General features: G+C 42.2%; 1 protein-coding gene across 1 annotated transcript; it reads left to right on the plus strand.

Annotated features, from left to right (window-relative positions):
- Positions 1–3,203: 3,203 nt before the first annotated feature.
- Positions 3,204–13,657, plus strand: tent5bb (terminal nucleotidyltransferase 5Bb). The gene is made up of 2 exons (XM_084380259.1): positions 3,204–3,635; positions 10,739–13,657. Exons 1-2 carry the CDS (start codon positions 3,480–3,482, stop codon positions 11,759–11,761), a joined length of 1,179 nt encoding a protein of 392 aa, XP_084236385.1. The 5' UTR covers positions 3,204–3,479; the 3' UTR covers positions 11,762–13,657.
- Positions 13,658–14,273: the final 616 nt, after the last annotated feature.

A 14,273-nucleotide genomic window follows, 5' to 3' on the forward strand; every position in this document is an offset into this window, starting at 1 on the left:
TAATACACTCCAGTACCACAGTTGAGCTTCCCACCTTGTGCGTGATGTCAGTGGATGCTGTATGAAAATGGTGTATTGCTTCTCAGCTTGTAGGCTTTCATTCTGGGAGTTTGATGGTGGCTTGATATCATTTTTTATTCTGTAGACAGAGTGGAGTTTACCGTCCTTGTCAAGATATATGTACAACATATTGCGAGGTAAATATGTCAGGCTGTATTGTCTGTCAAATGTCAGAGGTTTTCTGACTTTTGATTTCTTAAACATGTTCAGGTGGTCAGGTTTCACTTTCACTGGCAGAGGTTGGATAAGGTGTCGGTCAAGATTCACACAGTTACTGTAATTGTAACTAAAGTAATAAAATCATTTATTTTTATATAAAAAAGTGCTCAGCTGTTTTTAATGCAAACTGCAAGGGTGGTCAAACTGAGAAACTGAGGCGATATCAGGTAAATAAGCAGCTGGCACACAAATATGTTGGTATGTAAAGTTTAACATGTACACAAAGCAATGTCTGTAGTCATTGCACTGACAAATCTTTAAAGGTTATGGAGTATCATTTGAGCAAAGAAACAACAAAAAGTCTCCAGACACATTTGCCAATGCATCTTAATGTGCCACACACCTTGTGCTCAGTCCCCGGGGCTGTAAAATAAAACTGTTTGTGGAAGGTGTGGGTGTGACACAGAAGCGACCCTGTATCTCCTCAATTATGCTTTGGCTTTATTTTTAGCACAAGGACGGGTGCTGATTTCCATCAACCACACAATTCAGGAATAACAGCGGAGTCACTGATGCGTGAGACAGCGTATTTGTAATATGCACATAACATGCAAATAATTGACGTTTTGAATACTTCCACTGTGCTTACAAGGGCCTCTGTGACTGTCCATCTCGCTTCATTGACATTTATAAAAGACACAAACTGTTCTTCACTCTTCTTAGATTGAACAATGAGCCATGATGACGAGGTATCATGTGATCGGCCCGACATCTGATTCAGTCTCATTCCACAGCGGTCGAAAATGATCTAGAATGTTCTGAGATCTTTGTACAACAGGTCTGTTGGTTGACCACAACATCCAGGGATTAATGAGTTGCCGTTCTGACCTTTTCTCGTATGTTACAGTATCATTATGTGAATTACATGTTTTTTCCTCTTCAGATGAAAAACTGACTTGCCTGACACCAATTAGGCCTTCAAAAGGTCTTTCTTTTTCCCCTGAGATTTTGTAGTCTAATGTAACCATGGTAGATGGAAGCTATTGATCCCCTTATGGAAAAACACCTGATTGGATTGTTTTACTCTGAAGAGTTTCTCATAATTCCCTGGATGGCTGGACGGAAATATACAGCACCATGAAAGATCTTGTTCTTTTCCAATCACATCACGTGCAAAACACTTTCCAAATGAATGAGCTTTACTTTGTCAGTACCCTGTTTTGGATCGCCGTGACATTTTGTGCAGACATTCAAGGTTCCTTGAAAACAAATCTCCCCATGACCTTTGTCCAGTTTTACCAGCAGGTGAACATTTCAACATCTGTCTTTACATTCATTCCTCTGACAACTCCGATCAGAAACTAACTTTCGGCCTGAACTTCATCAAACAACAAGTCGTCCCACTCAAACAACAAAACACCTCATCTGTCCATGCCCTGTAGAGCGACACACGTGAGCTGTTCGGATCTTACGACATAATTGTCTGTGCCTTTACAAAGCTGTTACACAATCACTGTTGAACAGTAATTCCCTTTAAGAATGTGACAGGGCTATGGGTCGTTAGGTTGAAGGGCAAGATCCTGGTTTTAGTTCAAATAAGTACCTGATAATAGTAAAAACATGGTTTATGGAACATTTGTTGACCCATTCATCCACATAGACTCCTAGATGTTTTATGGCACTTGCTGAAAGGACTGATGGTCGTTTTTGGGAAAACAATCTCACTGATTTCGTAACATTATAAAGGCCCTAAAAATATTGCATTTCCTCATTTAGCTCTGTACTAGCTACAGTGATGAGGTCCTACATTAACATACATTTTTTTTTTTTGGCCAAAGATGGCACAGCTTTTGTCACATCATTAGAGATTTCTGTGTCTGCATTTTTGTCTGCACTCTCCTCACTGGTTTGAAGCTGATATCCCCATGAAACAATCCAAAGTTAGCAACAATCAAATTGTGGAGACTCCCGTCCTTTATTTTTACCTTATTTTCCCAGCTTGGGATCAATAAAGTATATCTATTCTATTCTATTCTATTCTTTGTTTATGGTAGCGGACTCCTTCTCCAAACTAACGTAAGCTGCTGAGAGAGGTGCTCGAGAACATACATAAAGTCACATCCTTTGGACTGTGGGATGTTGGCTGGATGGATTGCCATGAAATTTTGTGCAGACATTCAAGTTTCCTTAAAAAATTCAGTCCACCCATGACCTTTGTCCAGTTATACCAACAGGTCAGTCTTGTTCTTATCCAGTCAAATATCTCAACATCTGTTTTTACAATTATTCCGAGTCCTTCACAAAGAAATCAACGGTCCAGGAGCACTAAAAACTTAAATTAATTGTCTACAGGCTAGAGGCGCCCGAGAGCGATGGGGGAAGGTCTCATTTTTCACGTCACTTTACAATCTGCTCACATTTGGCCTATAAAAAAGTGATGACACGTGTAAATTGCAACACAATGTTACATTGAGCTCCTTTAACTGTTGTAGCAAATTTAAAAACACATTATTTTCCAAGGTGTTATTCATTTATCATGCTCCTCCATTTTTGCCACAACAGTCGTATTATATTGTACATTTCTTTATAGTGCCTCAGCTAAAAATGATTTTTAAAACATAAAAACATTAATTTAGTAAGTTTCCGCGTGTGTGCGACATACTTCAAACACAGAGCAGGTCTGGAGTGCAACAGGGACACAGTATTGGAGCCAAACGTGCCCAGTCCCAGAGAACTGCGTCCTCTAATTGCGCTTAACTAGTAATTACCATATTTCCTACAGTCCTTGAACCTGCCATCTGACGCATGGGAAGTAGGTGTGTGCGTGTGTGTATGTGTGTGTGCATGTGTGTGTGTGTGTAGGCTAGTCTTCTGTATATTGTAGTGTTCATAAATCTCAGGCCAGCCAATAGGGAGGCTGCTGTTAATCCCTGCTCGGTAAAAACCCGGTGTGGGTCCAGAGGCGGCTCTAATCTGAGCACAGAGTCACACAGACACACACAGACACACACAGACTCAGGACTGGAGGTTTCTGCCTTTGGAGATGTCCGTTATTCTTCAGCATTTTCTCATTACTTTATTGCTTTGAGGAGGTTTTTCTAAAACTTGTCTCAGAAGAGGAGACGCTGTCTGAATTGTTTCATCCACAGTCATCCAAACTCCAGCGGGGCTCCTGTGTGTGTGGGGATTGCGCTGCGCCGCCGCTGCTGCTCTCATCACAGCCTACACACTTTGTGGACATCGCGCTCAGTCCGGTCGTCATGTCCTCCGGTGATGCCTCGGAGCAGAGTCGGCGGGTCAGCGTGCTGTCTTGGGATCAGGTGCGGCGTTTGGACTCCATCCTGGGAGAGAGCGTCCCCATCCACGGCCGCGGAAACTTCCCCACGCTGTCCGTGCAGCCCCGACAGATCGTCCAGGTGAGAGCCCCGCTCCGTCCAGCTGTCTGTAATGTCACGATCAAATAAAGTCTGCGGGAGCGCATGTGGTATTAAAGATGGAGGAACGGATACACAAATCAATATGAGCAGAAAATGTGCTTTTTTTGTTGTTGTTGCAAGAAATCATGTAACTTGATTTAGTTTTAATCATCATGCATAACTCATTATTTAAGTCTACTTCAGTGGGTTTTAATACTGTATAGTTTCTGTGGTCTCACTCAGCTGTGCCTGCAAATCACAAGCAGGTCATTTCAATTTTAAAAGTTGCAAATAACCCTTAAAGAAGGGACAGGAGGAGAGGGAGCTGCTGACCAGGTTGAATATGTTTGCGTCTACCCCCCAGTACACACATGCAAATACACACAAATACACACTGACAACACTGCAAGCATGGAAATACTGATGTAAATGTGTTTCTCAGGCCGGTTAATTTCCAACATGTTAATAATCAGCTGATTATATGTAGCCTGCTGTCATTCTTTTGGACCAGACGCTCATTTCTTGACATTTTTTTTTTTTTGAATACATTTTGAAGTTATGTCTCGGCATGAACGTTTCAGTGGACAATTCAAAAATCCTGAGCAAATTCACTTGTTGCTCTCACAGTGTGGATAGAAATAACTCAGAGCAACCTGAACCTCACAAAGTCCTCTCTGCTGTCTCCCCTGTGTTGACACACAGATTGCCACCGCTGTTACGAAACACATGCGCAGTGCTAAGGATCTGTGGCGTCGCCGATTACGCTCAAAAAAAGACATCTGATCACTCGTCCTCTTCACACTGACACAGGAGTCGGGATGATCTAACACTGTGACTGCAGTTTTCCACTAGCTCACTAATGCGCCTGCTCCCTCGCTGCTCTAACAGAGATAATGACCGAGCCACGGTATATTTACTAGGCATGAAGCATATGGGGAATTGCCTGGGTTGTAATTTTCCTGCAAATTATTTAAATGCCTTTCGCCTGTAATCCGGGTTCATGTTTCACTCGAGTGATTCATATTTTCTGTGGTGATCCTGTGGGGAAGAGAGACCCTCACAGACACAGCATTTCAAGGGCCTCTATAATCAAGGAGGCCCCGACCATCTCCACCCACCATCCCCACCAGAGTCTTTCCTTCATTACACAATCCTGGAGACAACAGGGACCCCAAACATTTTTCTTTCCATGAGTGCTTTTGGAGAAAGACCAGCTTCTGGAAAAGTTAGACCATTGCTTACCCAACGTCTGATGAGAGGCACCGAGGGTTTCCCTCTGTCTCCAGTGTCTGAGTGTTAGCATGTTGGATTAGCTGAAGTGCAAAGATAATTATTTGAGTAATCCAGACTTGTTTTTTTGTATATCCCTGAGTCTTTTTAGCTTTAGATAGCAGTGCAAATACTTGCTAATGTCTAAGCAAAAACAAAAAAGCCACCAGCGACATTAGAAAGGCAGTGGAAATGAACTTATTTTAATATGAGCTGCCTATGCTAATATGAAAAAGAACCATAACGTCTATTTTTTTATGTTATAGCACATTTTCTTTGAGAAATAAGATACACTTTTGTTCGCATAGCCAAAATCTACTGTAAGTATCTTTGATTCGAAGTCTGCGCGGCATCACCTCGCAGCGACACGCTTAATTTGACAAAAACAAAAGCAGAAGTCATGTTCCCTGTCATGGACTACGAGTCGAGCCAGTTTCAAGTCCCTGCAAGTTGATTTTCATACCATATGGACATGAATGGAAACCAGTGGCTGCCTGGGAGAAAGGAAAAACACATTCAGATCTAAACCACTATGATATGTTTTGGAAAATGGCTGACAGTAATGTGAGGTATCAGTGATTCATGGTAAATGGGCTGCAACATGCGAAACCACCAGTCTGCTCCGTTGAATGTCATTTATTTTTAGCCTACGCAGAGTCTCAGCTACCTGAGACAGATAGAGATGATTTGGCAGCCGGTTGCTGTCGTCACAGACTGGGTAAGGTGACCAACGGATCACACTCCCGAAGAGTCAGAGGGGCCCCTGTCAATGGTCGGCTTGTCTGAGCGCCACATTTAAATAACATCTGTTTGTGGTCTGGTTGTGAGTGTGCCATGGGAGGAAAACTTTTACTGTTACTTACACCTCTGTGCTCTCAGTTTCATTTAATGTTGACGGTTATCAGCCCACAGTCAGAGTCAGAAGGCCTCTATATCTACAGAGGCTCTGTGCACATGTGTGGTAGCATCATACCACATGATGATAAACACAGATATCTGGTGTGTGTGCCACAGCTTACATCATTCGTTGAGTGGTTTTCTGTGTGGAGGCGGAGGTATGGAGTCTGATTCCAGCCCTTCAGGCTATCGTATATAAACTAAATTGTTGTGTCTAGAGCACATGAGATAAGTCTCGTCACTGCTTTAATCATGGGGTTTTATTTATTTTTTTTCAAACTGGAAGTAGTACTTCACTTTCCCGCATGGTAGAAAGTGATCTGGCTTTGAAGCCGATTGTGAGGAGTGGATTAGTGCCTGTAATAACACTGGGCTTGTGGGTCAGGCTTGACAACGTATCACTGTGGTAAGTGAAGACCAGTCGCCTGACTCCACTGTGGCCTCCGCCACACTGTAAACCAACTCCTCACTGGGCCATTGTTGAGAAGGAGCAACATGAAGACACCACATGCTCCCAGTGCTCCCTAGAGGATGAAAACCATTCACTTCTGGATGGACTGTTCAGTAATGATTTGTATTTGGCGTTTTGCTTTCAGTTTTTCTCACAGATCAAACAGTGTGGGCAGTGCTGAAAGGACCTTTTCGTCTGGTTTTTCTGTTGATGAATTTAGAGTTCTGGCGGGCTTTTAAATCCACTTCGAAACAAAACTTGACTTCACTTCCTATGTGCCTCTAGTGGCTATCTGAAAACAAGGAAATGAGTTTGCATTCCTGCACTTCCAGTTCCTTTAAATGCCTTAAAGGGGCTTTATGTAGTTTTGGAGAAGAAAGTCAGACTCAGAATTTAAATATTTACAATATTAATGAGGTAATGAGACAAACCTGACAAAAAAAAAAAATCTATCCATGACTGAATAAACAAGCTGTTCTCAGTTTGTTTCTTTCTCTTCTGGTTATAATTTCTCCCCAAAACAACATAGTGCACCTTTAAAGAAGGTCTGTAGTTGACACAAGCTTAAGATATTTCCACATTTTGTTCGAGGACATGGAGTATATCTGTATTCCTCATGTTTGAATTAAAAAAAAACATTTATTTGTCTTAAAATAGGTGGTTGCTAACAAGTGGCTATATGAAACTACAGAGGTTGTCGGGACTACTCACTAGTCCGTCTTTACAGGCAGGCTTTAGTTGCAAACTATTACTATGTTGAAGTCATGTGCCCATGATGGTCCGGGTTAGCCGACAAAAATACATGGTCCCTGCAGCACTCCATTGAGAACACCAATAAAGTTACATTTCCTGGATTTTTGATCTTTTAGCAACCTGGGATGAGTTTACTTACTATACTTAAAGGGTAACTCCACCAATTTACACATTATGTTTTACAGGTCTTGTGGAGTACTTCTGCATATGTGGAAAAAAGTAGTTAAATGTCTTGTGGAAGTGGAAGCTGTGTGTAATCTGATAAATTGCCCGCATTGATGTCACTCAGTTGCATTGTGGATAATGTAGGCGCCAGGTTTTGAGAAGGAAGAAGAACACTACAAATGCAAAAAAGTCTGGGTTGTTGTATTGATTTTGATCCTTTGTTTTTAAACTGTCCATAATGAGACCAACAGTGTTACAGGAGTGCAATGCTGGATCATTGGACTACATGGACCTACATTACCCACAATGCAACTTAGCTTCTGAGTGACACCACTTTTTTTTTTTACATACAGTATGCAGATGTTTGTGTGTGTGTGTGTGTGTATATATATGTATTCTTGACTACTTTTAGACCAACGAGAAAATAAGAAGAATATATAATAATTCAGTACTCTCCTTTCAAACATTATTTAGACCTTCCTGTTGTGCATTTCACAAAAAATAAAATTAGCTCTTACCTGAATACATAAATTATGTAAAATACTTGTGTCCAGGCCCTCCATTGGTGCCCCTACAACCTGCTGGTTGCAGGTGCACCCATCAAGATGGGGAATAACTTGATTCCACTATTAAATCACAGTTACAAGACATATGAGGATGACTAACCACAGCTTCCACTCTCACCAGTTTTATTTTACATGGCTGGCACAAAAATCTAATGCAACAAAAGTCTCCTCAGATGGGTTCCTTGGATAAAATCCTATCACAAGACATTAAGATGTCTTTGAACCCTTGAAGCAGATGAACAAATCCTTCATTGAAAACATCCATCTCACAGGGGTGTAGTAGCATCACGTTTCAGCCTGTGACTCACTCTGGTCTGAGCATACAGGTGAAATGACCACCCCTGCATAGGAAATTCAAGGAAGCTTTTCAAATCAGAGGAAAAACCATCATCATCATCATCATCCCCCCGCTGCCTGCCAAGCTACTGCACGACTGACTGGCTGGGTTAGTTTTGGAGTAAATGCGAAGGTCAGGGACTCGTAACTCCTCACTTGCTGTCGCCATTTCCTTAGCAGAGGGATCATCTGAATCACTGCCCGGAGCTCTCATTGGCGTCCAGGGGACTATGGGCTGGTAAACGGCTGGGTCATTTCAAACTGCCGTAATAAAAACACATTCAGGCCGCAGCTTAAATGAAATACTCAAGGAAACGATTGAGACTGGAGAAGGAAAGTGGAGAGACTGTTATGTGTCGCCAAGGCGTTGTCAACACCAGACAGTCTGGTGTGTTTGCGGCTCTTTTTACAAGGCTTTTTTTTTCTCAAAACGTCGGCGGAAGTGTCTCCCTTTCGCTCGGCTCACCAGGTGCTGGTGCGTCATGTGGGAAATGTACTGGCCTGTTTTACGAGTGCTGAAGGACGGAGGTGGTGGGGGTGGCAGAGCGTTGTTTCCTCATGCGTTCCATTCGGGACCCTCAGACAGGCAGATTATGGCATGCTGTTAACTCGGACCAACTGTTTAAGTGTGAGGTCAGAGCAAATAGTGCTGTGGGTTTCCCTCGTTGGATCCACTTCTCTTAAGTGTTGTCCAGTGAAACCCCATTTCTCATTGGATTGTGGAGTGATGTGATGCCTTGTTTCTTTTCTGTTTGACTTGAAATATGTTGCTTTTGTATCCTAACCTTAAGTTTATAAGATACAATTTAAGATTACAAGATACAACTTGATTTTGAGATGAAAACATCGATAGTGATTCCATGTCTGTGTGTTTAGTGCAAGACTGGACTCTGATGTGTTAGCCTAGCTAAGCATAAACAATGGAGGTAGGGGGAAGAAGGCTAGCATGGGGGTAAGGGGGCTGGGGGGTACAGAACCACTGCAGTGAAACTAAGTTATATATTTATATTTATTTATTTTTATTTTATTATGAAAAAGCAAGTGAATGATAATAGGTATAAACATACAGAATGTAAACATGTTACATCCATAGTCCCTCCACAGGTAACAAAAAACAGTAACATTTACATTAACAGCATACCAATATACAGAAGACATTATACAATATGTCCAGTTAAAAGTGATCACAGGTCAGGTTTAAGCCATTTGAGTCGTTGTTTGCAATGAGTCTTAAAAGTAGGGTATGTAGGGCACTCCCTTATAGTGGTACAGTAGGTGAGTTGAATGCATTTGGTTCATGTAGACAAAATAAACAAGAGTTTGCTGATGCTATCGTGCTGACCTTCATTTTACTTGCACCCTTTTTTTAGTAATTGCTTCCAGGATTACTAGAGTTTATTTGTTGCTTCTTAAATACCGATTAGAATTGTGTTTTTCTGTTTTTGTAGGGAGGCGTGCCACAGGTTTAAGTTCGAGTTTATTCATCCACTATTTCTATGCAGCATCTCCATCTGCACATTACTGTGCAGTGCATTAGTTGAAGCCAAAGGGAGGGGAAAGACACTGCAACATAAAAAATACCATCCTCATCTTAGTTCCTTTACTCTTCTGTGTTTGTCTTGGCTTTAGTCAGTGCCTTAATTGCTAAAAAGCTGACAACAACATCTATATATAATGGAATAACAATGTCTGGTGGAAGAAAAAGCCTTAATTTGACATTACAAATCAACACATGAAGTTCTTCTTCTTTGTAACTGTCAAGGAGTAGAGCGCCATTAAAAGAGGTTTCATTGTTTCAAGTTAAGAACTTGCATTATGACACTGTGAGTATCTCAGGTTATTGGATTACCTGGCTGGATAGATGTCTGTCTACATTTACTGATCGACAGGAGGACAGTGAGAGTATTTTATTTTTTTTCATAACAGACAGCTGTGTTTTGGATTTCTTAAGAACTGGCCTTGTTTGGCTGTTTTTTCTCCTCTTATTGTCATTTGAGTGATGCAACAGACAGGAAGCATAAACATCTCAGCTGTCTGAGGCCTAGCAGTTTCCCTGAGCATCACAGCAGTGCAATATGGTGTGCCTTTTCCTGCCAAACAGTGTTTATATGACAGCGAAGGGTTTTCTCAATATGAACTCAAGTTTAAAAGTTCACAGCTGAACGGTGGAGGCTCTTACCGCGGACAAGCACCGACTCGTCGTGTTCCACAGTTTATCTCTCTTTGATATTGCTCGTGCTCCACATGTGAAGAGATAAGACAGAATCAGACATTCAGCTCATTAGAGGTCTACTGTACAGTATGCAGGGCAGTGTCACCCTCAGGCTACAGGATCGTTTATGTTAACGACACCTCCTCTAAATGGGTGACGACAGCCTCTAAGCAGTCACTTTGTTGACAAAGTGTTCTGAAGCAAGAAACTGAAAGTCTGCCTGCCTCAGGAATCTGCCACTGGCTTTCCCTGACTCTGCATGTAGCTGCTGCATTCACATGCAATTGAATATTGCAAAAATGCTCAGATTCTGCAGCTTTCTTGACTGGAAACTGATTTCTTATATTAATACAGATTACTTCAGAAATCAAGGAGTCAAGAAATGGATGACTAAATACTGTGAAATTATTTTTTTGTGGAAACCAATCACTCAGTTTTTTTTTTTTTTTTTCAGGTGGTCAGGGCTCGACTGGAGGAGCGGGGTGTGGTGGTGCGTGATGTCAAGCTGAACGGCTCAGCGGCCAGCCACGTGCTCCACCAGGACAACGGCCTCGGCTACAAAGACCTGGACCTGATTTTCGGCCTGAGTCTCACAGACGACAAAACCTTCCGGCTGGTGAAGGATGTGGTGCTGGACTGCCTGGTGGACTTCTTACCTGAAGGCGTGTGCAGGGACCGAATCACAGCCCTCGCCCTGAAGGAAGCGTACGTGCAGAAACTGGTGAAAGTTTGCAATGATACAGACCGCTGGAGCCTCATCTCTCTGTCCAACAACACCGGCAAGAACGTGGAGCTGAAGTTTGTGGACTCCCTGAGACGGCAGTTTGAGTTCAGCGTCGACTCCTTCCAGATCACTCTGGACTCGCTGCTGCTCTTCGACCGCTGCTCGGAGACCGCCATGTCCGAGACCTTCCACCCTACAGTGCAGGGGGAGAGCATGTATGGAGACTTTGAGGAAGCTCTGGGGCACCTTCACTCCAGGACTATCGCCACCCGCAGCCCAGAAGAGATCCGGGGCGGCGGGCTGCTCAAGTACTGCCACCTGCTGGTGCGCGGCTTCCGGCCTTCCTCTGAGTCTCAAATGAAACAGATGCAGCGCTACATGTGCTCGCGCTTCTTCATCGACTTCCCCGACATTGGCGAGCAGCAGAGGAAACTGGAGGCGTATCTGCAGAACCACTTTGCGGGCATAGAGCACAAGCGCTACGATTACCTGGTGACGCTGAGGCAGGTGGTGGACGAGAGTACTGTGTGTCTGATGGGCCATGAGCGCAGACAGACGCTGGCACTTATTTCCGCTCTGGCGCTGCGCGTAATGGCCGAACAGAATGCTATCCCCGCTCTGTCCAACATCACCTGCTACTACCAGCCCGCTCCCTATGTCAGAGACGTCAACTTCAGCAATTACTATGTGGCACAAGTGCAGTCACCCATGGCCACATGTAACTCTTATCAAACGTGGCTGCCTTGCAGCTGAGCAATGACTTTAAGGCTCATTTATGCTCAGCGTTAGATACGGATACGGATGAAGCCCTCTGTTTGTACTCTGTGTTCATTTTGTCCATATATGTGCTCGCTTTCTGAAAGCTTACACTTCATTTTACAGGTCTGGAAATGTCATGTAAGTTGGTGGTAAGTACCAAGAAACATATCTGAAATTTCTTTGAAATTACCCCCGAATTACCACAATATTTACCTCAAAATTGATTAAAAATGATATTTGATAATAACATCTGCTGATCATGGCATTTTAATTTCCAACTTGTTTCTGTCAAACTTCAACTAAATCGAAGTGAGTTGTTGCAGCTTAATTTCCAACTACGGGGTTAAGGCAATTAAGGAATTAAACTTGGGAATTAAAAATGGGAAATTAGTAACTTGATTCTGAAGTTGTATTGTTGAAGTTGTTATTAGCAGATTATGGAGGCAATTAAATATATATAAAAAAATACATGTTGGAAAACTGTTCCAAAGTTGGACTGATCTGCTTAAATGATAGAAATTGAATGTAAATGGTTAAAAAATGTAGCTCAGTTTAAAGACCTGCAGAAGTTTGACAGGAAACTAGTTTGAACGTAAGCTGCAACAGCTCACTTCAATTTAGTGGCCTGCTAAGAGGGTGATGGACAGAAACTAGTGGAAATGAAGCTGCAGCTCCTCACTTCAGTTTGTTGGCTTGCCAAGGGGGAGTTGAGCAGAAACCAGTTGGAAGTGTCCTGGGAATGAATTCAAGAAAATACCAACTATTTATCAACTGCTTATTAGAAAATGGCAGAGTATTATTATAAAATTATGTTGGGGTAGCTCTCAATAAATGTTGAGATAATCATTGTAGTAATTGGGGGTTAATTTGAAAGAAATTTCAGATATGTTACGTGGTGATTACCAACTTCCTACAATGAGATTTGCGGAAAAACATGAAATGTACCAAGCTAACTGATCCGGATGGAACAGAGCAGTGCCTATGAAAATCGCGGGGCAGTGTAGCCAGTAGTTTATGTGAGACGACCATAGGACATGACATAGAACAATGGTGGTAATTCAAATGTAATGAAAACTGTTGACTCTGAGCTGACCTTTACTGGATGTATTGCTATCTATGCCAATGTAAAGGATGCATGGAAGTATGTGGGCAGTTACAGTAACAGTTTTAGATGGACGTATCTATTATCTGATGTAAAGGGGACATAAATGAGTCTTAAGGATGTCATGAGAGCTTTCGGTTTTATCTTTACATTGATGTAAGCTGAACATTCACTCGAGTGCTCAGTACCTCTGTAGCAATGGGACTTTTTTTGGTTTGAGGCCCATGGTGGACAAAAAGGAACTAATGTATCTTTTTTTTTTGCCAAATCTTATATGAAAACCATTCCACTAAGTTATATTGATTAATACTGCTGTAAGAAAAAAAAAAAAAAAAAATCTCATTCGAGCCATTATAATTATACCTTTTTATTCTGTTGTTGTTTCATTACCAATGTGGACGTGTATGGAAAAATATGAAGGGTTGATACGTGACGGAGGAACTTTCCCAGTTCTGTTTCTTGTCCGATGGAGGCTTGTGTTGGGTCTTTAATGAAATGTAAATAGTTGTTACGAAACCAGAAAGAAAGAAAGCCGTTTTTTTGTTCTGTCTGTGGTTACAGCTGACCTTGACTGGGAGGGAAAAAGGACCAAAGAAATACTTCCTTGTGTAGCATGACAAACAAAGACTGTATGTGGTTCCAAGTGCCTGAAAATGACCAACGTCTTTATAATAGTTGCGATGTAAGAATTGTTTTTGAAACTTTTTCATCCAGGTTACTGTACATTTCTATATCCAGGGTCAGGGTATTTGTTTTTAAATCATTAAAAAAAATGTCAAAAATGGAAAGATGTGGTACACTGGTCTTTCTTTGCTCTCTCTCCATAGTTGCCAGACGAAAGATAAGGACAAACTGTTTTTGAAATGCTCCAGTTGACTCAAATTAGTCTGGGGATGTTCATCATGAATGCATACTCTCTCCTTTCTCTGTATCTCGGTTTCTGTGTCTGTAACGATCTCCCTGCGTCTATATATCTCACTATCTTCCTCGATCACACACAAACTCCTCAGTGTGTTGTCTGTGTTCCATCAGCCAGACACCCACTGCCCCGACACAAACACTTACTTGTTCTAGCTCTGTGCTGTTTTCCCCCCTCCTAGAAACGGGTTCCCCCGAGCCCGAGCCTATACATTAGCCATTTCCTTCCACTTGTGCATCCGACAAGGGGTTTCCTTGGCCTCATTCAGAAAGGGGAGATGGCTGTTGCTTGTCTTGGATGAGTTGAGCTCTGAGGGGGCAGCTGAGGACCAGGTGGTGAAATGGGACTGCTGGCCTTTCAGCAAATGTAACGATGCATTCCAGCACTTCACTTCCTGGATGATCAAAACAGCTCAGTATTTCATCCTCACTTAGACCAACATTTCTCCCGCTATGACATTTCATCCAAATTACTTTTGCATGGGA

This window comes from Pagrus pagrus (genome assembly GCF_965226575.1).
Source record: "Pagrus pagrus genome assembly, chromosome: 17".
NCBI lineage: Eukaryota > Metazoa > Chordata > Actinopteri > Spariformes > Sparidae > Pagrus > Pagrus pagrus.